Source organism: Scyliorhinus canicula, chromosome 3 (genome assembly GCF_902713615.1).
Source record: "Scyliorhinus canicula chromosome 3, sScyCan1.1, whole genome shotgun sequence".
Classification (NCBI taxonomy): Eukaryota; Metazoa; Chordata; class Chondrichthyes; order Carcharhiniformes; family Scyliorhinidae; genus Scyliorhinus; species Scyliorhinus canicula.
The window spans coordinates 136,887,273-136,912,940 of NC_052148.1; the positions used below are offsets into that span (position 1 = coordinate 136,887,273).

At 44.6% G+C, this 25,668-nt stretch overlaps 1 protein-coding gene across 2 annotated transcripts in view; it reads left to right on the top strand.

Annotated features, from left to right (window-relative positions):
* The window catches only part of rell1 (RELT like 1), a 105,974-nt gene that overhangs the window by 40,961 nt on the left and 39,345 nt on the right, over positions 1–25,668 (top strand). For both annotated transcript variants that reach the window (XM_038791431.1, XM_038791432.1), the window contains exons 2-3: positions 20,032–20,229; positions 22,646–22,717. In XM_038791431.1, the coding sequence (XP_038647359.1) occupies positions 20,032–20,229; positions 22,646–22,717 (270 nt within the window). The remainder of the gene's footprint in view (positions 1–20,031; positions 20,230–22,645; positions 22,718–25,668) is intronic.

The following is a 25,668-nucleotide window of genomic DNA, read 5'->3' on the forward strand; positions in this document are numbered from 1 at the left end:
AGATGGAATTTGGGCTGGTGTCCAAAAGGAAGGCAGTTGGGGAGGGCCGGGGGGCAGTGGGGAGGGCCAGGGGGGGCAGTGTATCAGTGTGGGGAGAAGGCTAGTCGGATGCTGGCCCACCAGCTCAGGAAGCAAGAAGCAGCGAGGGAGATTGACAGGGTGAAGGACGACAAGGGCGGAGCCCCTGGCCGTTTGGGGGGTGGAGGTGGGCTGGAATTCCCCAGGGTGGAGCAGGGCCATCTTCGAGGAGCTTGGAGCACCCATTGGAATGGTGGAGATGCCATAAGGCATGGGGCGATGTAGCCCGGGCAGGCCCCAGGTCTGGACAGCTTTACAGTAGAATTTTATAAAACGTTTTTGGAAGACCTGGGGCCCCTGCTGATGAGGGCATTTAATGAGGCAAGGGAAAAGGGTGAGGTCCCCCCCCCCCCCCCCCCCCCCCCCCCCACCAGGTATTGGAGGCCTCAATATCTCTGATCTTGAAGAAAGATAAGGACCCGGAGCAGTGTGGGTCCTACCGTCCAATATCACTATTGAATATGGATGCCAAGTTGTTGGCTAAGATTCTGGCCTTGTGGATTGAGGTGTGGGGGGGGGGGGGGGTGGTGATGATGACGACGGGGGTCGAGATGGTGTTTGTAAAAGGGTGACACATGTCGGCTAACATCAGGCATCTGTTAAATGCCATAATGATGCCCTTGGAGGGACGGAATGTGGAGGTGGCAGTTGCGATGGATACGGAGAAGGCTTTTGATCGGGTGGAGTGGGAGTATTTGTGGGAGTAATTGGGGCTGTTCGGGTTTGGGGATTGGAGTTGATGTACCAGGCGCCAGTGGCGAGTGTAAGAAAGAATCGGGAGGGACGAGGCAGGGATGCCCACTCTCCCTGTTGCTTTTTGCCTTGCCGATCGAGGCAATGGCGTTTCGAGCATCTTGGTGTTGGAAAGGGATAGTGCGGTGGGGAGGAGCGGGGTGGAGCATAGGGTTTTGCTATATGCAGACGACCTGTTGCTGTATATATCGGACCCACTGGAAAGCATAAGGGATATCATGGACATTTCAGTGGAATTCGGCTGGTTGTCAGGGTATAAGTTAAACATGGGGAAGAGTGAGGTCTTCCGCTCCAGGCGAGGGGGCAGGAGAGGAGGCTGGGCGAGCATCCGTTTAAGGTAGTGGGGGTGAGTTTTGGGTATCTGGGCATCCTGGTGGTGCGGGGTGGGAGCAATTCCGCAAGTTAATTCTGGTTTGGCTGGTGGAACAAACAAAGGGGGAGTTTAAGAAGTGGCTGTGCTTCCAGTGTCATCGGCGGGGCGGGTGCAGTGCATGAAGATGACTGTGCACCTGAGGTTTTTGTTCGTATTCCATAACCTCCCGATTTTTATCTCGAAGGCCTTTTTGAGGAAGGTTAACACATTGATATCGGGATTTGTGTGGGCGTGGAAGGCCCCACGAGTAAAGAAGGCACTGTCGGAGCAGAGGCGAGAGTGGGGGGGGGGGGGGGGGGGGGGGGGGGCGCGGGAGCGTGGTGAGCTGGCCTTGCCAAATTTAATGAATTTCTACGTGGCGGCAAATATAGCCATGGTAAGGAAATGGGCAGTGGGGAGGGGTCGGTATGGGAGCGGATGGAGGCAGCCTCCTGTAAAGGTACTAGTTTGGGGGCACTGTTGACGGCGCCTTTTCCGTTCTCGTCTGCCACGTACTCCACAAGTCCTGTACTGGTGGCGACCCTGAGGGTGTGGGGACAGTGGCGACAGAAATTGAGGCTTGAAGGGGCCTCGGTTTGTTTAGGGGAGACTGGACAGAGGGTTTTCAGGGTTGGTGGTGGGCGGGGATTGAGCGGTTTGGGGATATATTCGTGGGGGGCAACTTCCCAAGCTTGAAGGACTGATTGAGGAGTATGCTTTGCCCAGCGGAAACGGGTTCCGATACTTATTGATGCGGAGTTATGTGACAAAACAGGTGCCGTTCTTTCCTGATCATTCTAGCCCTCCCTGGGGTTGCAGGATAAGGTGCTGCTGGAAACAGGTTGGTGAGGGCAAGGTGTCAGAGATATATAAAGAATTGATGGATTGGGAGGGTGCACAGATAGAAGTAGATGAGCGAAAGTGAAAAGAGGAGCTTGGGGGTGTGGGGGGGGGGGGGGGGGGGAGAGCTGGAGGCTGGGCTATGGGAGGAGGCCTGAGAAGGGGGAATGCATCGTCTTTGTGTGTCAGGCTGAGCCTCATTCAATTTACTGTAGTCCACAGAGCATATATGAAGGTGGCTAGAATAAGTAGGTTCTTTGAGGAGGTGGAGGGACTCCTGAACCATGTTTGCATCATGTTTTGGGCCTGCCTGAAGTTGCAGGGATTTTGGCAGGGGTTCACCGACGAGATGTCAGAGACACTGAGGGTGGAGTTGGTTCCGAGTCCAGAATTGGTAGTGTTTGAAGTGCCGGGAGTCAGGGCGCGAGAGAGGCCAATGTTTCTGGACTTTGCCTCTCTGGTAGCTCGGAGACTGATGCTGTTGGGGTGGAGGGACTCGGAAGTGCCGAAACTGGGGGTGTTGATGAGCGACCTTGTGGATTTCCTTATGCTGTAGAAAATTAAGTTTGTCTTCAATGGGTCGGTGGAAAGGTCTGCCTGGACATGGAAACCATTTATTGATTTCTTCTAGGACGGCTAAGTCAGCGAGGGAAGGGCGGGGGGGGAGGGGGGCGGTGGAGGTTGGGGGATAATAAGAAAAGGTAGAGGCAGAGAAGGAGAAGGTGGGGGGCAAAAAAGTGTTGTTTTTCTAGTACCACTTTAATTTTGGTGCCGTGCTGGACAAGGATGATTAAATTGGGTCACAATAATTGTTTTTCAGGGCAGCACGGTGGCCCAGTCGTTAGCACTGCTGCCTCACAGCACCGAAGACCCTGGTTCGATCCTGGCTCTGGGTCACAGTCCATGTGGAATTTGTTCTTGTGTCTGTGTGGGTCTCATCCCCACAATCCAAAACAATGTTTTGTGTAAGAAGGGTAGCAAGGATAATCCAGGGAACTACAGGCCGGTGAGCCTGTAGTGGTAGGGAAACTACTGCAGAGAATTCTTTGAGACAGGATCTCCTCCCATTTGGAAGCAAATGGATGTATTTGCGAGAGGCAGCACGGTTTTGTGAAGAGGAGATAGTGTCTCATTAACTTGATAGAGTTTTTGAGGCGGTCACAAAGATGATTGATGCAGGTAGGGCAGTGGATGTTGTCTCTATGGACTTCAGTAAGGCGTTTGACAAGGTCCCTCATGGCAGACTGGTACAAAAGGTGAAGTCACATGGGATCAGGGGTGAGCTGGCAAGATGGATACAGAACTGGCTGGGTCATAGAAGGCAGAGAGTAGCAATGGAAAGGTGCTTTTCTAATTGGAGGGCTGTGTCTAGTGGTGTTCCGCAGGGATCAGTGCTGGGACCTTTGCTGTTCGTAGTATATATAAATGATTTGGAGGAAAATGTAACTGGTCTGATTAGTAAGTTTGCATACGACACAAAGGTGAGTGGAATTGCGGATAGCGATGAGGACTGTCAGAGGATACAGCAGGATTTAGATCGTTTGGAGACTTGGGTGGAGAGATGGCAGATGGAGTTTAATCCGGACAAATGTTAGGTAATGCATTTTGGAGGTGTAATGCAGGTAGGGAATATACAGTGAATGGTAGAACCCTCAAGAGTATTGACAGTCAGAGCCACCCTCAGTATCTCTGACATCTCGTCAGTGAACCCCTGCCAAAATGTAGGTGTACAGGTCCACAGGTCACTGAAAGGGGCAACACAGGTGGAGAAGGTAGTCAAGAAGGTATATGGCATGCTTGCCTTCATTGGTTGGGGCATCGAGTATAAAAATTGGCAAGTCTTGTTGCAGCTGTATAGAACCTTAGTTAGTCCACACTTGGAGAGTGTTCAGTTCTGGTCGCCACACTACCAGAAGGATGTGGAGTCTTTAGAGAGGGTGCAGAAGAGATTGCAGAAGGATGTTGCCTGGTATGGAGGGCATTGGCTCTGAGGAGAGGTTGAATAAACTTGGTTTGTTCTCACTGGAACGACGGAGGTTGAGGGGCGATCTGATCGAGATCTACAAAATTATGAGGGGCATAGACAGAGTGGAGAGTCAGAAGTTTTTTCCCAGGGTAGAGGGGTCAATTACTAGGGGGCATAGGTTTAAGGTGAGAGGGGCAAGGTTTAGAGATGTACGAGGCAAGTTTTCTTTTACATAGAGGGTAGTGGGTACCTGGAACTCGCTGTCGGAGGAAGTGGTAGAAGCAGGGATGATAGTGACGATTTAGGGCCATCTTGACAAATACATGAATAGGATGGGAATAGAGGGATACGGACCCTGGAAGTGCAGAAGATTTTAGTTCAGACTGGCAGCATGGTCGGCACAGGCTTGCAGGGCCGAAGGGTCTGTTCCTGTGCTGTACTTTTCTTTGTTCTTTGTTCTTTGTTCTTTGATGTGCAGGGGAGGTGGATTGGTTACGCTAAATTGCACTTTAATGGGGGAAAAAAAGAATTGGGTACACTAAATTTATTTAAAGAAGTAATTGTTTTTCAAGGGTTTCATTGTCATACAGTGACATTACAGTCTGTATTTGCATTGAACATTCCCGGGGGTTTAATATTTAGATAGATAACAGCACGAATATCAAACGAAGAGACTCTTGATATATTGCAGCTCATTAAAATTCCATTTTTAAAATATATTTTTATTGAACAATTTTTAACCGAAATATAAAATAAAACAGACCCTCAAACAAAACCTCAACCCCACCCCCAACAGCTGACAGTGACTTTAAAAAACAGAATGAAAGGACACCATCTTTTATAAAACCCCTCAATTGCGCCCCTTAACGTATACTTAATTTTCTCAAGATGCAAAAACTCCATAAGATCCCTGAGCAATACTGAGGCATTGAGAGGAGAAGCTGACCTCCACTCCCAACAGTACCCGCCTGCGAGCGATCAAGGCAAAGGTAAGCTTATGCAATATGAAGCCAAGGATTAATCAGATCAAAATAGTATTGTCATGTGAATGTCCCTTTAAGAAAGGTTTTTGTCTTATCACATGGCTTCAGTGATGTCATTGTGTTGGTGGAGCTGGGCTGTGGCTCTGGTGAGCTGTTTTTTCTGGATTTGCTTTCGCATTTGGCTGCGGTGGACTCAGAAAAGAGAAGTGTTTTGAACTTTTAATTATCTGTTGTCTCTCTCTTTACATTTTAAAGAGTTGTTCCATGGAAAAATAAAACATTGATTATAGCTACCTGCTGTTTTGGTAAAAAGCGTTTTTTGATTTGTGGGATTTTGTTTCTGAATTGGTACAGTTAAGGGGGAATTCATGAAGGGTTATACATAGATTACCGTAGCTGTGTGGTGTTTGTAATTGATGAAAATTCTTGCAATTTGTTTATATAAATATTAACTAAGTTCTTAGAATAAAGCTTATTTTAGTTAAAGTGTCCTGGCAGACTGTTGAATAACACTTGAAAGGTAGGCTCTTGTGCTCACCCTAGCCAAATTCAACATAAAAAGTTAAATGTCAGGTGAACTCCATAATATACTTTGGAGTTTCTAAACCCTGGCCCACAACAATCCGCCAAGCATGTATCAATGATGGATTAAAAAAAAATATTTTGCAAAGTAATGCCTTTATTTGGCAGCACATGGCTTGTTCAATAGTGCTTCAAAACCAGAATAGAGAAAACATTGAAAGTGGGTAATGGCAGTTTTAGTTAAAATTAAATATTCCGTTGTAACCCAAGCAGCAAATACTTGAGATATATATATATATTACCAACAAAGTCATAAAAGGAAAATTATAATGGGGCTGACCTTTCATCCGCTGGCACAAGCAGCTTCCCTGTGTCTGTTCCTGGCCTTTTTTACTGAAATTTCGGCCGCCACCCCCATTCTCTTTCTGTCCTATCTTTCTGTTCTTACCCCTACGCTTCCTAGAGGAAGTCAAAGTTCCACAGTTGAATGCATTGGCCTCATTGTCCAGAAAATTGCTCCAACTCTGCCAATCAGGGTTGCCTCCCTCTTATCCTTCTCCAATTTTAGATTCTGTCTCTGGAGGAGCAGCAGGGGAGGTAATCTGTGATTAAGGAATTTGAGCACCCAGCATGGGAGAAACAAAATCTGTGATTGTTGGACAACTCCTCGCAGATGCTTTATTTTTCATACTTGCTTGGTGCTCAATCAATTTATTTGCAATAAGACACTGAAGTGGTTAGCACTGCTGTCTCAGAGCTGCAGGTACCTGGGTTTGAGTTTGGCCTTGGGTGACGATGTGGAGTTTGCACGTTTTCCCTGTGTCTGCCTGGGTTTACTCTGGGTGCTCCAGTTTCTTCCCACAGTCAAAAGATGTGCAGGTTAGGTGGATTGGTCATGCCTTAGTGTCCAAAAGGTTAGGTGGAGTTACTGGGTTACGGGGTTAGGCCTAGGTAGGGTTCTCTTCCAGAGTGTTTGGGCAGACCTGATCGGCCGAATGGCCTTCTACACTACAGTGATTCTATTATCCTAATTTAATTGTTCAGCCCTGTTTTGACTATGGAAGAACCATCATGTGAAGTGGCCGTGTACTGGGGGATGTTTCTTGAATTTTTTGTTCCCATCTTTGCTTTTTTGCACGTTACCTTTGACATTTTGAGGATTAATTCACCCACCACTTCTGTTTATTTTGCACCTGTATCATATGCATTCTCACAAACATCTTAAAATTCAAAAAACATATTTAATGCCATCGCATTATCAATTTCCATTTTTTAAAGTCCAATTATTCAATAAAACCAAGTGGTTCCTTCATCGTATGGCAAAGTTTGATTTTCATTTGAATTTTCATGTTATTCACGCAGTTGTCCTGCCATTTGTACTGAAAACATCCCACACTTAACGAGTCTACTATTTTTATTTATTCTTGTCCTCCAGTAAAAAAGTACTTTTGTGCCCCTCTATTGCAATTAGTCGTGGAGCTGGTGATGTGATGGCTTGATAGTAGTCCTGTTTTGACAAAGTCCAGTTTTGACAAAGAGTTACCCAGTCTCAAAACATTAGCCCCCTTCTCTCTCCATAGATGCTGTCAGACCTGCTGAGACTGCCCAGTATTTATTGTTTTTGTTGTTTCATAGTAGTAGTTGTGACTGACAAATAAGGGGACAGTTTCTTGTATCTGAGATCTATCCTTTTAACTCTCCCAAACAATTGGCGTCCTTTTCTCCTGTATTATAAATTGTTGCAATTGTTTGAAATTTGGCATTCTTGTGTTTGTCCTAATGAGTGCAAGATGAAATTTTTCAGCAATATTCAATTCATATACGACTAAGCAACTGTAAAGTTTTACACTACACAGAAATATAGAAAGTAGGAGCAGGAAGGAGACCATTTGGCTATCTCTAACTGACTCTTGAAAACATACAATGGTTTGGCCTCAACGACATTCTGTGGTAGCGAATTGCAAAGGGTGACCTGACCTCTTTTGAGTGAAGAAATTTATCCTCATCTCTGACCTAAACAATTTCTGCCCTGTATCCTCAGACTATGGCCCTTGGTTCTGGTCACCCACACCATCGGGAACATCCTTGCATCTACCCTGTCTAGTCTTGTTAGAATTTTATAAGTTTCTATGAGATTCCCCTCTTCTGAACTCCAGCGAATACAATCATTTTTGTTTTGAAAATATTTTTATTGAACTTTTTGATCAAAAATTTACAAAGCAAAACAAAACCAACGCATATCAATAAAAGAAAAAAATTCCAAATGGCAATCAGTAACAATACCTCCACTCTTCTCTCCTCTCCCCCCCCCCCCCCCCCCCCCCCCCCCCCCCCCCCCCCCCAACCCGTGACTAATTCCTTAAAGAACAATATGAACAGCCACCATCTACGGTGGAAACTATCAATCGAGCCCCCTCACAGTGAACTTGATCTTCTCGAGGTACAGAAAGTCACCTAGCCATATTGAGGCACTAGGTGGTGCACCTGCTTCCAACTCGGCTGCCGAGCAATTAACGAGGCGAATTCCAGGGCAGCCGCCCCGCACCCTTCCTTAACTCCAGCACCCCAAATGTATCTACTATCAGGGCTCCGAAATCACGTTTAGGATTGCCGATACGGTGCTGACGAAAGACCCCCAAACACCCACTAATTTGGGACAGGACCAAATCATGTGCGCGTGGTTCGCAAGCCCCCTCAAACGCCACTCGCACCTATCTTTAACAGAGCAAAAAATCAACTCATTCTGGCCTTGGTGAGGTGCGTCCTGAACACCACCTTGAGCTGTATCAGGTTCAATCTCGCACAGGATGATGTAGCATTCGCACTCCAGAGGCACTCACTCGACACCTCCTCCTCCTCCAAAATGGGTCCCAGCTCCTCCTCCCACCTGGCCTTTACCTCTTTCACCGAAACCTGCTCTTCCCCGAAGATCTGTCCTATATCCTGGACATGCTGTCCTCTTCCAGCCCTGCATAGAAGAGTATCCTCTCCAATAAAGTGGACGGTGGCACTACTGGGAATGTCAGAAATGTCAGGGGCTGGTTTAGCTCACTCAGCTAAATCGCTGGCTTTTAAAGCAGCCCAAGCAGGCCAGCAGCACGGTTCGATTCCCGTACCAGCCTCCCCGGACAGGCGCCGGAATGTGGCGACTAGGGGCTTTTCACAGTAACTTCATTGAAGCCTACTCGTGACAATAAGCGATTTTCATTTCATTTTCATTTCAAATGTCCGCCGAACAAATTCCTGTACTTGAAAGTATCTGAACGTATCGCCCCCAGCTCCTGCTTTCGCTTTCAACTCATCCAAGTTGGCAAACCGCCCATCCAGAAACCAATCCCTCACCCTCTTCAGCCCCTTACCTTTCCACCCCCCAAATCTGGCATCCAAGTTCGCCGGCTCAAACAAATGATTGCTACAGATAGGAGCCCATCTTGACACTGCCCCCAGCTTAAAAATGCTGACGGAGCTGCCGCCATATTTTCAAAGTGGAGACAACCACTGGGTTTGAAGAATATTTTGCCGGAGCAAACGGCAGAGACGCTGTCACCAGTGCCTCCAGCTAGACCCTTTGAACAACCCTGACTCCATCCGCACCCAAGTGACTTCCTGATAACCACACCACACCAATACCGTCTACACATTGGCTGCCCAATAATAAAACTTCAAATTCAGCAGCGCCAGGAACCCGTCTGGCCCCGACACCGTGCCCGTCTGCATCTTTCCTGAAGCTGTTCGAATGTCCCCCAACCCCAGTGGGTCTCCAACTCCTATCGCAATTCCTCTCCGACCAGAGGGAACTCCAAGAACTCTGCCATCCCTGCTCCTCCCCTGGTGGCTCCGACTAATAAAGCATCAACCTATCCCCCCCCCTCCCAACCCTCTCACTTACCACAATATTCCTAGCACCTGCCTGTCACCGTAACTAAAGAGCAAAAAGGCGGCTAGCTGTGTCTCCATATTTGTGCATTGCCCCCTTTAAGCGCTGCAGCGGGTGTATTGGTGCACTCGTCCCGTTGAACTGCATTTGCAGCTTCTTCCTGCGAGTCCATTACTCCGGCTTTGGGTCACTTGTATACTCCCGTTCTATATCCACCAGCTTCTGACATTCCACCCTGGACTGCCTATCTATTTATGCCTTGTATGAGATGATTGCTCCCCTGCCCCCCTCCTCCAATCATCGCCTTTAACGCCGCACACAAAGTAGAGGGCGAGACCATCCCGTTCTCATTCAATTCAACTCCTTCAAGGCCCTAGAAATCTTCCTCTAAATCCAATATCAGCTAAAAGTCCCACATCCAGCCTCCATTCTATGTGTTGCGCCCGACCGCCTCCAACATCAAGTCCACCATTACCGGCACGTGATCGGAAATAACCACCGCTGAATACGCTGCTTTTTTAATCCCAAGGAGCAGAGTCCTAACCATGACAATAAAGTCAATCCTCAAGTACACCTTATTTACCGGGGGGGGAGGGGGGAGGAACCCCTCCTGTCCCCTCCATGAATTTGGCTAACACCTTCGCCATTCCTGACCGGGCCCACGATGCAACTTTAGATCCAGCACGCAATTAAAATCCCCCCCAATTCAATTGATGTGTATCTAATTCTGGAATTGCCACCAGTAACCATCCCATTAACGTAACATCATAATTCGGGGCATACACGTTCACCAACACCGTGGCCTTCCCCTCCAGTTTACCTGGAACAAAGAACAAAGAAAAGTACAGCACAGGAACAATCACGTAACGACCCCCCTTGATCGGCCAGAACCATCCCTGCCTGAAAACTGAACCCTCTTGCTGATCAGACTCCACGCCTTAGGCTGTACTGTCGAACTCTGAATGGAAAACCTGCCTCACCCAGGCCTTCAGCAACCAGGTCTGGTCCCGCACCCGCAGGTGTGTTTCTTGTCGCAACACCACATCGGGCCCAAAACTCATCAAATCGGGAAAAAATCCCCCCCCCCCCACGAGACGCGACCCTCCTACGAGAGCCCACATGTTCCAGATGACTAACCTTGTCAGGGGTGTCTCCACCGATTACAATTTTAATTGACTCAATCTCTCCTCATGTATCAGTCTTGCTATCCCAGGAATCAGTCTGGTAAATCTTCTCTGCACTCTCGAGAGAGCAAAAACATCCTTGCTCGGATAAGGAGACCAAAACTGCGCACACTATTCCAGGTCTGGCCTGAGCAGGGCCTTGTATAATTGTAGCGAGACATCCCTGCTCCTGCACTCTAATCCTCTCTCAATGAAGGCCAACACACTATTTGCTGCCTTTTGTTGCCTGCTGCACCTGCATGCTTACCTTCAGCGACTGGTGTATTAGGGTATCCAGGTCTCATTGCACATTCCTCTCTCCTAATTTATAGCCATTCAGATAATCTGCCTTCCTGTTTTTGCTACCAAAGTGGATAACCTCCTATTTATCCAAATTGTACTGCATCTCCCATTCAATTTGACCATTCACTCAACTTCTCCAAATCACACTAAGGATCCCTACATCCTCAGCTCACGTTCGCACCCAGCTTTGTTAAATGATGACAAGTATTTATTTTAATCAATTAGTCACTACTTCTGGAACAAACTGACAAACTATCTGTCAACTATGGAGGTATCGCGTTCCTTTTAAAAGGGAACTTCAGTGTGAGGTAATGTATATTGGGAGAACTAACAAGGAAGGGAATATACAATGAATGCTGCGATCTGCAGAAGTATAGAGGATCAGAGGGACCTTGGTGTGCATGTTCATTGATCCCTGAAGACAACAGATAAGATGGTTGAAAAGGCATTTGAGACATGTGCCTTTACTCATCGAGCCATAAAAAAATCAGAGGAGGGAGGTTATGATGGAGCTATATAAAACGCTGGTTCAGCTAAAGCTGGAATTCTGTGTGCCTTTCTGGTCACCACATTGTAGAAGGCCCGTGATTGCACTCGAGGAGATTCACTGGGATATTGCCTGAGTTGGAGTGTTTCAGCTATCAAGACAAATGGGATAGGCTGGGGTTGTTTTTCTTGGCGCAGAGAAGACTGGGGGGGGGGGGGGGGGGGCGGAGAGAACCTGATTGAGGTGTATAAAATTATATGGGGCATATATGGGACGGATAGGAAGGAACCTTTCCCCTTAGCTGAGGGGTCAATAACCTGGGGGCATAGATTTAAGGTAAGGGGTAGGAGGAGGCTAAGACAGGATGGGAGGAAAAACCTTTTCGCCCAGATGGTTGGAATTTGGAACTGGCTGCCTGTAAGGGTGGTAGAGGTGGGAACCTTCACAACACTTAGGAGTATTTAAATGAGAACTTGAAATGCCATAGCATACAAGATAGGTGCTTGATGAATACAGGCACATGATGGGCTGAAGAGCCTCTTTCCGTGCTGTAATGACTCTATACTGCAATGATTCTATGATAAGATCCGAAGAGGAGGGCATTTCCAATTAATTGTGAGTTGTAGGCAGCATTGGTCTGCTGAAATATTGCTTGCTTGCCTTAGATCTTGAGAGAAATTTCCAATTGTTCCTTCTAAACTGATTTTTTTCCTCCTTTTTATCTCTTGAGATTATAGCCTGCTAAGTGGGTGGGTGAACATCGTGTGATGCACGATTGACTTGTTGGCATAACTTGATTGGATTTCATGGTCTATTTTTCACCCATTTGGCATGTTTGTCCATCTTGATAGTCCCAGGTAATTAAAAGGGATAATGTGCGAGCCTCTGAGAAACTGTGGCCTGTCTCTCACTATCCAGGCTGTAATTTGGATTTTTCTGCCTGACACGAAGCTACCATAATCCTTGCATCTGTGTAATATTTAATTTTCAGAGTAATAGTAATGTGTGAAGTTATGGCGGTTGTTGAATGTCCCTTCAGACCACATCAACGTTTTGAGCTGTCGGAACTTCTGCTCCTAAGGCCTAAATCACCAATGAGGGTATCACAACTGGGCAAGACTTTTCAAAACTACCAGTCCATCAAATTTAATGCGCAAAGTCAAATACATGGAAAATATAACTGCAAGTAATAATTGAATAACAAATTCAGGCAGCCAAAAACGTAACTTGAGGTGGGGCTGAGTTGGGGGTTTGGGGGACAAAGACAGTACTTTACCCAAAATTTTAATGCTTAATTTAGCCGTGGCATTGCAACCTTTGGGGTATTTTTGATTTTGAAAAACAATGAATATAATGTTGCATCGTGTTCTGTCAGATTGCATAATTTACGTTCAACTAGCCAGACCATCAATTCACTTGAAGACACGTGTCGAAGTAAACAGTGGTTTTAATCAACTTGCAACTTTGCCTGCCTGCGACCGGTACAATACTGAAGGCGGTCCCGCAGGTCTGCTGCTCTTATACTTCCTCTAAAGGGCGGAGCCATGGGCAGAGCCCGTACATGCTCCAACATCTCCCCCTGTGGGTGAAGCCGCACAATGGCCCATAGATGGAGCCCACAGTGTTAATAACGTAGTATAACGTAATACAGTATACTGGTGAATTAACAGTATTTATACATTCACCACACTGGCCAACTAAAATAAATATGGCACGCAATATTAAATTATAGTCCCAACAAAAAGTCAACATGGCTCAACCTAGCACTGTGATGGGAAACCTAGGCTAATGAGTGGGCTGCATGAGTGGCCCTCTACAGTATCCACACTGAGAGCACAAGCATGAAACGGCAAGTAGGATGCAAACAATACTCTTTTATTTACTCTGCACAAATCTCCTCTCCCAAGGAGTCTCCCGCCCCAACCTGCACCCAGGTCAGGGTTTTTATACTGTTGAGGGGAAGCCCTGCCCCATTACCAGGAAGTTCATATTCTGTGGAGGTCACGGGGAAAGGAATGGTCCACACCCGTGGTCTCCATGGGGGTTATAACACCTCCTCCCTGCAGTGGCAGCGGGGGCGGCGGAACCCGTGAGGCTCGTGCATCCTGGACTGGGTACGGCACCGCAGGACTACGGCCGTGGAGGTGGTCAATGTGCCAGTTTGATTCACGGCCTTGTGCTCGCACCGTATAAGAAATCGGCCCGGACTGGGATAATACAACGCCTGGGACCCAAGTGGCTCCGTTGCCAAAGTTTAGGACATGCACCAAATCGCCTGGGGTGAAACAGCTAATTACATGTGGCAGCTTGCACCTGCCTTGGACCTATTCTGCCTGTGGCAAACCTTCCCAGCAAGATCTGGGACCAAGTTCAGCCGGGTGCAGAAGCGGCGACCCATCAACAATTCGGTTGGTGCGACCCCTGTCATGATGTGTGGCATGGTTTGGAAACGCGGTAACTGAGTCTCCCAGGATCCGCAGGTCTTTATTTTGCATCCTCTGCTTCAACTTCTGGACCGCCCTCTTGGCAAAACTGGTCGCTGCCATGAAGGAGCCAAATTCTGTGCTCATAAAAGCTTTCCTATTGTCCGAGACAATTACCTCCGGAATGCCGTGCATGTGGAAAGTTATGGCTCAACTGCTCAACGGTGGCTCTCCCGGTGGTCGCCTGCATCCTGTGGACCTCCAAACTACATTGCTTTTTAGAGAACACATTGTTTGGTCTGGGCATGCCCCTCCTTGAGTTGTTACTAATTGACACCACCCAAAATGGCAGAACGTTGAGTCACTCCTTTTTTTTCTTGGAAACGGTATGAAGCTACTAAAGATCACATTACTTAAGATTTTCTTTTAAAGAGTTTAAAAGATTGGGATTTGTTTCCTGTGGTCATTAATGATGTTGATTCTTTTACAAGTAGATTGTTATACTGTGTCTTATATACTTGACAACTTACATTTGTCTACATTAATAGTTTACATATCTCTACATTTCTAATCTGACTACAATAAGAAGTGCAAATGATATTACATATATGATCAGTAGCTGAGGCACTTGGGTGCTCTTGTTTTCACTTGAAGTTGTATTATAATGAATGGAAATATATATGTAACTTATTTGAGACCTCATTAGTTTGCACTCCTTTTGTTTAAAAAGTTGACCAATCTGTTCTTGAATGATTTATCAGTGAATAATAAGGCACTAATAGGTATAGGTGAATGGGCAGTAAAAGCTTCCCATAGTTCCAATAATATTAATTACTAAATAGACTTATTTCTCAATAACATTCCTGCTTTTTGACCAATAGAGAGCTGGTGTACAAACTGGCGTAATTTGAGCCAAGGGTGATTTTGTTTTTAATGGTGACCCAAAGCCAAAATTATAATTTCACCAGAAAATTAACTCCCATTTGGAAATCAATTTTTCTCTGCTGCAGTTGTCCTTTCAGGTGCCCCTATCAAGGTCGGGGTGTTACTACCTCCAGTTTTATTTTTTTGTTGTGAATTGTACTGAATGAGATGAGCTCCACTTATGGCAAGAAACCTATTTGATGACCCTTCCTATGTAGAACTTTTAACAGTTTTGTATGCACGGCAAAGAAATGCCTAAATACGTATATTTGTATTTTCTCTCCATGTTGCTGGAATGTCTGTGTGAGACACTATATAACATTTTGAAATGCACAAATCTATTTAAAAATCAGGACAAACATAGCTATAGGCACCGATAATGCTGGCCCCCACAATCAAAAGTAAGATGTATGGTCAGTTTATTTTTTCTTTGGTGACCTGAGGGAGGATGTTGGCAAAAAAGGTGGAAACATTTCTGTTTTTCTGAGTAGTACTGTGGAATCTTCAATATCCACATGAACAGACAGGCAGGGACTGACAGGACCTGCTAGATTAAGTAATATACAGCACATGTTGGCCTAGGACCAAAGAAGAGTGGTATCAACTGAGCTAATCTTACCGTCCAGAGTCAAAACTTTCTGATAATTTACTTTCAGTTGCTGCATTCTCATGTTCGTGCGCTTTTTCTCTGTTCCTTCTTAACAATATCTTCACTTTTAAATTCTTGTCCTTGTTTATTTTTCCTCTGTGGTCTTGCCCCTCCCTATCTCTGGAATCCCATCCATTCCCACAGCACTCCCAAGATATTTACACTCCTCAAATGATCATTGCCTGGCACTTGTGTGAGTGCTGCCCTTTGGATATGGTCTTCTGAGACTTTTGGGTAGTAAGGTACCTTTTGGGGAAATCAGGTGCCAATTAAAAGTAGACACAATTGTGTGTAAAAAGTTCATAAACTCGTTGGAGCTGTCGAGGGATTCAATTCTACAGGACTTTACATTTTTAAAAAGCGTAGATTTTAAAAATATTTCACTCTGTTGAGGTAATCCTGTTCTGCATGATTGATTTTACAACCTAACATTATCACAGTGGGGTATTTGCTACGTGACTAGTTCTATTCAGAGCTCCAAGTGTTTACAGAACAGAAGTGTTTATTTTTCTAAGAGATTAGATGAAGGAATTTCCAAGTATTGAATTTAAAAAAATATATCAGTAAGTATGTTTTTTTTATTTAAAATAGTGATGTCATCAATAAACATAACGGATTTGGCCATGATGGGTATCAGTTTAGTTGATGTGGAATTGGTAGGAGCAAAGTTGGTGATGGAGACATGGATTGGTATTAGTTAGCAATAAGTTGATAAAGGAGCTTTAAAGCCTTGTGGATTATGGGTTGGCATAGAAGGTATGAGGTGCCATGGGATGGGCATAGGGTAGCTTTGGGGCTTATGAGCGGTCATGGGACCTGTGTGTGGGATGAAAGGATATGAGGGCTGGGGGTTTTCTTTGTTTTCTTTTGAATTATTTTTTATTACATTCAGCAAGTGCCAGTTCACAAAGGCAAGCCTTCCGGCAAGCCTGCCTCCACAACCGGCTGCCTCCTCACTCATTTTGGGCGTGGAAAGCAAGGTTCCTAATGCACCCCTCCGCCTTGGAATGAAAATTCCAACTTCTGGGCCTCTTTTTTTTCTCCCTGGGTTGCTTTGCCAGAGCTGGGAAATGTCATGTCTCTGCATTGCTGCAGTCCTTGAGGCGTAGGTACACCACAGTGCTGTTAGAGAGTTCCATGTTTTTGACCCAGCGACAGTGAAGGGATGGCAATATATTTCCAAGTCAGGGTGGTGAATGACTGGAGGGAAACCTCCAGGGGTGGGGTTACCAGGTATCTGCTGTTTGTGTCCTTCCAGATGGTAGTGGTTGTGGGTTTCAAAGGTGCTGCCTTGGTGAGTTCCTGCAGTTTATCTTGTAGATGGTACACGTGGCTGCCACTGTTGTCGGTGGTGCAGGGATTGAATGTTTGTGGGAGGGGTAACAATCAAGCAGCTGCTTTGTCCTGGATGGTGTTGAGCCTCTTGTGTTGTTGGAGCTGCACTCATCCAGGCAAGTGGAGAGTGTTCCATTACTCTCCTAATGTGTGCCTTGTAGATGGTGGACAGGCTGTGGGGTGGTCAGGAGGTGAGTTACTCACTGCACGAATCCTAGTCTTTGATCTGCTTGAGCCACAATATTAATATGGCTAGTTCAGTTCAGTTTTCCAATGAATGGTATCCCCCAGGATGTTGATTGTCGTGGATTCAGTGAATGTCAAGGTTCGATCCTCTCTTGTAGGAGATGGGCATTCCCTGGCACTTGTGTGATTCGAATAGAACTTGCCACTTGTCAGCCCCAGCCTGAATATTGTCCAGGTTTTGCCAGGTCTTGGTCTTGCTGCATATGGACATGGACTGCTTCATTATCTTAGCAGTTGTGAATGTGCTGAATATTGTGCAGTCATCTGCGAGCATCCCCACTTCTGACCTTATGATGGAAGGGAGGTCATTGATGTAGATGGTTGGGGCTGGGACACTACCGTGAGGAATTTCGGTAATGATATCCTGGAGCTGAGATTATTCACCTCCAACCATCACAAACATTTTCCTTTGTGCCAGGTATCACTCCAACCAGCAGAGAGTTTTCCCACTGAGTCCCATTGACTCCAGTTTTGCTAGGGTTCCTTGATGCCATATCCGGTCAAATGCTGCCTTTTTGACAAGGGCAGTCACTTTCACCTCACTTCTAGTACTCCGTTCTTTTGTCCATGTTTGAACCAAGGCTGTAATGAGGTCAGGAGCTGAGTGATCCTGGCGGAACCTAAACTGAGTGTCCGTGAGCAGGTTATTGCCAAGTAAGTGGTGCTTGATAGCACTGTTGGTGACTACGTCCATCACTTTGCTGATTATGGAGAGTAGACTGATAGGGCGGTGATTGGCTGGATTGGAATTGACCTGTTTCTTGTGTTCAGGACACTGGGCAATGTTCGTCATTGCTGGGTAGATGCCAGTGTTGTAGCTGTACTGGAACAGCTTGTCTAGGAGTGCGGCAATTTCTGGAGCACAAGTCTTCAGTACTATTGCCTGAATATTGTCAGGGCCCATAGCCTTTGCAGTATCCAGTGCCTTCAGCCATTCGTTTCTTGATATTACGTGGAGTGAATCGTATTGGCTGAAAACTGGCATCTGTAATGCTGGTGACCTCTGGAGGAGAACGAGGTGGAGCGTCCACTCAGCTGAAGATTGTTGCGAATGCTTCAGCTTTGTATTTTTTGCAGATGTGCTGGGCTCCTCCATCATTCAGCATGGGGATATTTGTGGAGCCTCCTCCTCCAGTGACTTTTATTGTCCACCACCATTCATGGCTGTAAGTGACAGGAGTGCAGAGCTCAGATCTGATGCGTTTAGTGTGGAATCGCATAGCTCTGGCTATTACCTGCTGCTTATGCTCTTTGGTACACAATTAGTTCTGTGTTGTAACTTCGCCAAGTTGACGCTTCATTTTTAGCTATGCCTGGTGTTGCTCTTGGCATGCCCTCCTGCACTCTTCATTGATATTATATCAGTTGACCTGTGCACTCTGAAATCAGGAATTATGGACAGAGTGATTTAGCACTTCAACAAATTTCAACTGATTGGAGTCAGCATAGTTATGTAATGGGTTGAACTTTTTCAGTAATGTTGCAAACATGATGGATAAGGGAGTGCCTGAAAATTCAAGTATATAGACTTCTAGCAGGTCACCAGTTTAAAGTTCTGCACAGGGTTTCTTTAACAAAAATGCAAATGTACGGGATTGGAGTCAACCTTGTTGCATCGGTTGGGGAATTTAGTTGGTGGCGGTCTGAGAGTAGGAATAAAGAGCATGTATTTAAAGGGTGCTGGCAACTGCAGGATGTGGCATTTAGCAGGGATCTGTAGTTAGTAATATCTCAGCTTTTCACTATGTATTTATCAATGATTTGAACAAAGGAGAGATGCATCAGCATTTAATGAATGTACGAAATTGGGAAGCACACTAAGTAGTGCAGATGGAAGTGGGATGTTGCAAAAGGACAGACAATATTCTCAATTGGAGTACAATGTAAGGAACCATGAGCGTATCAACTTTGGATTCAAGAAAGACAAATTGGAGTATTTCTAAATGATAAACTAGGAATGATGGAGGTGAGGACTCCGTACTAGGCACCAAACCTCAAGTTATTTGCCTTGTAGGGGGTACATTACAAACTCAAGGGTTCAATTATGAGGGTAGTTTCATCAACTTATCTGATCACGTATAGAAGTGAGGGATTATCTAATCAAGGTTTTTAAAAGTATAAAGAATTTAATGTTGTAGATGTAATTAAATAATTTCCCCTTGAGAGGAAAGTCGGAACAAAGGGTATAGCTTTTAAATGAGAGCAGGTCATTTGGAATTGTAATGTGGAACTATTGAATCCACCTCATAGTAGTAGACATCTGGAACCTTACTTCATTCCCTCTTCTCGAATCATGGAATCCCTACAATGCATAAAGAGGCCCATTTGGCCCATGGTGTCTGCACCGACCCTCGATAGGAGCACCCCACCAAGGCCCATTCTCCTGCTCTATCCCTGTCACCCTACCTAACCTTTGGACACGGGGGCAATTTAACATGGCCAATCCACCTAACCTGCACATCTTTGGACTGTGGGAGGAAACCGGAGCACCTGGAGGAAACCCATGCAGACATGGGGAGAATGTGCAAACTTCACAAAGTCACCCAAGGTTGGAATGGAACCCAAGTACCTGGTGCTGTGAAGCAGCGGTGCTAACTACTGTGCCACCATGTCTTCCCTTGGATTTGGGGACATTTGATGCTTTCAACCTTTGGATTACTAGTTTTTATTTTTAGATATTGAGGGATGTGGGACAAAGGTGGATAAATGGGTCAGGCAGCAACGTCCACGAGTGGGGCAGGCTCTAGAGGCTGATTTGCCCATTACTGGTCTTAAATAACAACTTAACTCTTGATTAGTATCTAGTGGCTCTGACTGGAAGAGTGCCTCTATCATTAAGTGAGAACAGGATGATGTTTGGCTGCTTCCCCCCGCGCCCCCATAACTCTTACTTCTCCCTTCTCCCCTTCCTGTGTCTGAACTGCTTTCAGGACTAGCTGACTATATTAAGGCATGAAGAGTGGTCACTTGGGAGACCACATGACACCTGCGGAAGCATACCCAGTCCAACTTGGAATAAAACAGTTGTTGAAGAAAATGAATTGGGACAAAAAAAGAGGAAACAACGAAAATGGTTAAATATCTCACCTTTTTCTAAGATACCTGACTGTATTTTTGTTAATTTTCACAGAACTCAATGGCGCCAAACTGAACCAAACTGAACCACATAACGGGCATCCAGAGTACATCGCATTTGTATTGGTACCTGTCTTCTTTCTCACAGGACTCCTGGGAATATTGATTTGCCATATTCTGCAAAAGAAAGGTTATCGTTGCACAACGGACACGGAATTAGAATGTGAAAAGCAGGATGCTGAGGCACAGATGGGTGAGAGAATCAATTAATGAAGTGACATCTTAAACTATTTGGACTTGTACGGAATCAGTGATTTATGGACATTTCATTTAAGCTGAATATTTTGTATGAGGTGTGAAGATTATTTCTTTCATCCAAACATCATGTTTAGATAGCAACTTGGAGACTGACTCTGGGATTTTAAATTAAGTCACCTATGGAAATTGCCCCTTATGTTATGGAATGGCTTCAGTAGCTTTGGAGAACTAGATTATCTCCTTTTGTATTCAAATATTTGGAAGTAATAGGAGGCAATTTTATGGAATAGAAGCAATGGCCCTGAACTTAAGTTTAGAAACTAGTACAGATATTAATAATATTAATCGCTTATTGTCACAAGTAGGCTTCAATGAAATTACTGTGAAAAGCACCTAGTCGCCACACTCCGGCGTCTGTTCGGGGAGGCCGGTACGGGAATTGAACTTGCGCTGCTGGCCTTGTTCTACATTACAAGCCAACTGTTTAGCCCACTGTGCTAAACCAATGCATAATCTCCAAATTGTGGGGAGGAAATAGAAGAGAAAATGTGCAATTAATTTAGAAAAATAAGTAGGAACAATGGTTAATGCTCTGGGGGATTCTAAGTATCTGCTTATTAATTTGGATAAAGTGAGTTAATAGGGAAATTGAAATTCCTAAAATGTGTGAAGGACACTGTCAAAGTGGTATGTTTGTAGCCGTACAAGGCAGAGACAGTGTCAGATATGGTTATGAGTAATCAGTAATTTAGAGTAGTGACCACCATATGACGAGGTTTAAGATCCAACGAGGAAGGAGAAAAGACTAAACAAAAATTAGAATAGTTCCTTGATATCACAGAAGTTGAGCATTGCTGAAAAAGAGACATCCTTCTGTGTCGAAGCTTTTCGTCTTACACTCATCTGGACATTGGCAAGATAACAGATTTATACTGTATTAAAAGAGCAATGATTGGCTAGCAAGTGTAGTCTGATTGATAGAGGTGTTGGCATAGAGAATGCACCAGTTGTTGGTGACTGACAGTTAACTGCCAAGAATTGTTCGGAATTTAAACCTGACAGCTTGACTCTGGCCAAGGCATTGTCCTGAAGAATGAACCAGCAAATTTCAGGACCAAAAGTGATGGCAGGCCTGTTCATTAGTTTGCGTGATAGATAGAGTAAAATAATCTGATCAGGGAAGTCATTAGCTATTATCCTGCAAGATGCCTTTGATGCACTCTATTTCATTATTGGGCTTGCATGGTGGCAAATGATTTGGCCCCTATTTATGAGATTGCCAATAAGGTTGTTCTTCTAGCACGTGGAACTGTAAGAATCCAATGCGTGTTTTTTTTTTCAGTCAATCCTTTATTAAATAACCTTTATTTTGCCATTGAAAACCAATTCACATTTACAATAATGACCTGGCCAAGTGGTTAACGCTGCAGCAACAGAAATTCTTCTAAACATTTAAAAACGAGATACAAGTTAGCAGTGAAAAAGAATGAATAGTTTAGCAAGTACAAGTATCAAGACAACAGAGCCTTAACTCGTTGGCAAAAGGCATTCACTGTAATAAGTAGTTAGCTTCAACTTTACTTGTACCTAGTTGGCAGCCACAAGCTAGAATAAATTACGACCAAAGAATAATTTGGTCGCAAATTTGGGGATGACCAATTTGATCAAGTCACAAACTTTTCAAATAGGCAGGTATTTCTCTAGCACTGTTCGATAAATTAACAGTCAGTGGAGTTGGTGCCTCGTGTACAATGGGAGAGCTGTATTGACCAGTAAACGGCTTGGGTAATATGTCTAATATTACTAATATGTCAAAGAAAGAGCGTTCATTTGACTGCTCCATTTCAAAGGTGAATTTGAGTGCAAGATGGAGCCGATTAAGACACATGGACGTAGCAAGCCATGAGGATGAACCCTATCATTTATATCTCGTTGCTATGATACAAATCCAGCCAAGCACTTTTTAAAAACTTATTTTCAAGCAAGGCTGTCCATTTTCATGTTGTCCAATTTATGGTGTGCATTTTGTTGATACAGCTACGTTTGTTGAGGATGACTATGCAAAAATTAGAATATCACATTGGATTCGGGAAGATTTTAAACAGAATCTGATCTAGTTGAGGTGATGTGGAAGGGGAAATTGACAGACTGCAGAGCAAGTGGAATGGTTCCAGAACAGAATCTTTAAAAATACAAAATCTTTAAAAATACAGAATCTATCTTGAACATTATACATTAGGCTAATCACACGATCATTTTTTGGGTATTGATATAATAAAATTAACGCATTGTGTCAGATTTGCCGCAACATCTACACTGCTGACTAAAGTGTTATTATAATTGTGATGCCAAACTATGTATTGATGGTTTTTTACTGTACTCTCCTTTATTCTTTGTACGTTGTTTCTTAGATTTCCAAGACGGTAGTGAGTGCAATGCTGATACAGTTGGACAAATGGTGCACTATATTATGAAAAATCCAGGTAAAGCTCATCGGACTGCAACTTATTTGGAAATTATTTGGAACATATTAAGTGGAATATATTAACAGGAGTGAACTCCAGCATGTTTTAGCATTCAATGAGATCATAGTTGATCTGTGACCTAACTCCATAAACCCACCTTTACTTCATGTACCACCATTATTCCATATACCAACCTTTATGCCATATCCCTTGATCCTGTGGTTAACAAAAATTTCAGATTTAAAATGAGCAATTAACCTAACTGCTGCTTGGGGAAAAGCATGTATTGATTCCAAGTTTCAGTACCCAAAAGGGCGGACTCTAATTTTTAAATTTATTCTTTCAAGGGATGTGGACATCGCTGGCAACGTCAGCGTTTGTTGACCTTAACCTGAGTGAATAGCTTCTCAGGCAATTCAAAGAGCAGTTGAGGGTCAACCGCATTTTTTGATCTGGAGTGGCATGTGACTGCACCAAATCTTCATCAGAGCACCCTACCCATGTCCACTCCACCCTATCCCACACATCCCTGGACACCTGGGGCAATTTAGCATGGCCAATCCACCTAACCTGTACATCCTGGACTGTGGGAGGAAACTGGAGCACCCAGAGGAAACCCACGCAGACACGGAGAAAGTGCAGACTCGACATACACACACACACACACACACACACACACACACACACACACAAAGCTGGATCGTCAATGGTACTGTGAGGCAGCAGTGCTAACCACTGTGCCATCGTCACAATGATATTTCATGGTCACTAGCAAATTTAAATTCTGCCAGCTGCTGTGGTGGGATTTGTCCCCAGAGCCTGGGCCTCTGGATTATTAGACCAGTAACATTATCACTGTGGCATCAGTTCCCCATTGTCGTCAGCCATGGTTTGGTTGTCAGCAGTCTTGCCTCTGAATTACAAGGACCCTGGTTCCAAGCCTCATTCTAGGGCTTTAGTACAAAACTCACAGCTGACTCCCCGTGCAGCACTGAGGGAGTGCTGCACTACCAGAGGTGCTGTCTTTTGGATGAAGTATTAACCCAAGACCCCATTTATCCGCTCGGTTGAATGCAAAAGGTCCCACAGCACTATTTCAAAGAAGAGCAGGGGACAGCATCAAAACAGATTACCTGCTCATTATTGTTTTGCTGTTTGTGAGAGTTGGCTGTGTGCAAATTGGCTGCTGTGTTTCCTACGTTACAACAGTGTCTACACTCAAAAGTCCGATGGTCATTCAAAAGTGCTATATGAATGCAAGTTTTTTTTTAGCCTGAAATGAAAATCGTTTATTGTCACAAGTAGGCTTCAATGAAGTTACTGGGAAAAGCTCCTAGTCACCACATTCCGGCGCCTGTTCGGGGAGGCTGATACGGGAATTGAACCGTGCTGCTGGCCTGCCTTGGTCAGCTTTCAAAGCCAGCGATTTAGCCCAGTGTGCTAAACCAGTGTCTCTTAGTTTTAGATTCCTCAACATCAGGAAATGGGGTGTGTAGAAAAAGTTCTGTGTTGCCTTTAATACCTTGAAAACCTTGATCAAAAACACCCCATAATTTTCTAAATTCCGGGGAGTACAACTCCAGTTCATAGAATGAATCCTGGAATCTCGGTATCATTTAAGTAAATCTGTGCTGCATTACCGTCAAAGCCAAAGTCTTCCTCAAGTGTGATGCTCAGAAATGCTCACAGTATTGTATGGTAAGCTAAACAGGCCTTTGTATAGCTCCGGCATAATTTATAACCTCTTTTATTAATTAATTAAAATCAATAATCACTTATTGTCACAAGTAGGCTTCAATAAAGTTACTGTGAAAAGCCCCTAGTCGTCATATTCTGGTGCCTGTTCGGGGTGGCTGGTACGGGAATTGAACCCGCGCTGCTGGCCTTGCTCTGCATTACAAGCCAGCTGTTTAGCCCACTGTTAAAACAGCCCCTTCTGGTGCTTTAGATATGAAGGCCAGTATTTGATTAAATGTTTTGATCATTTTCTGTACCTATATATGACATGTTAATTATCTATCCACATGGACCTTTAAGTTTGTAAGGACTTCTCCTGTTTCTGTGTTTTCACCATTTAGAAAATGGTCAGACCTATCTGTTTGTAGCTTCAGTCACTTGGCTGCCTTGTAATCCAATTGCCAGAGATTTGCCCATTCTCTTAATTTATTAACGCCTCTTTGTAAATTAAAGTATTAAATTACTCTGCTAGCAATGCCGCCTGTCTTTGTGTTATTGGCAATTTGCATATATGACTTTTTACCTCCTGATCTAAGCTGTTAATGAATATTATAAATTGTTGAAGTGCCATCCATGCACTTAGGAACCAGATAGGCAGAACAGACCCCGAGTGTGTTTTCTTGCAATAAATCAAACTTGTCTGCATTTGTGATACTCGGATGCAGGAATTTTCCCTGGCAGGCTTATGCCTAGAATTCTAGAAGTGGCTTCTTGGAGAATGGTTTTGTGGCTGGATGGTCTGAATGGTCTTTCTAATGTGTAATGTGGAGATGCTGGTGTTGGACTGGGGTGAGCACAGTAAGAAGTCTTGCAACACCAGGTTAAAGTCCAACATGGTTGTTTCAAACATTAGCTTTCAGAGCACTGCTCCTTCCTCAGGTGAATGAAGAAGTATGTTCCAGAATATATATATATATATATATATATAGACAAATTCAAAGATGCCAGACAATGCTTAGAATGCGAGCATTTGCAGGTAATTAAATCTTTGCAGATCCAAAGAAAGGGATAACCCCAGGTTAAAGAGGCGTGAATTGTCTCAAGCCAGGACAGTTGGTAGGGTTTTGCAAGCCCAGGCCAGATGGTGGGGGATAAATGTAATGCGACATGAATCCCAGGTCCTGGTTGAGGCCGCTCTCATGTGTGCTGAACTTGGCTATAGGAGGAGCTGAGCTCTGGCTCTGCTTTTTAGTTTCACTTTGAGAAAAAGCTTGCGTGTGTCTGGGTTTTCC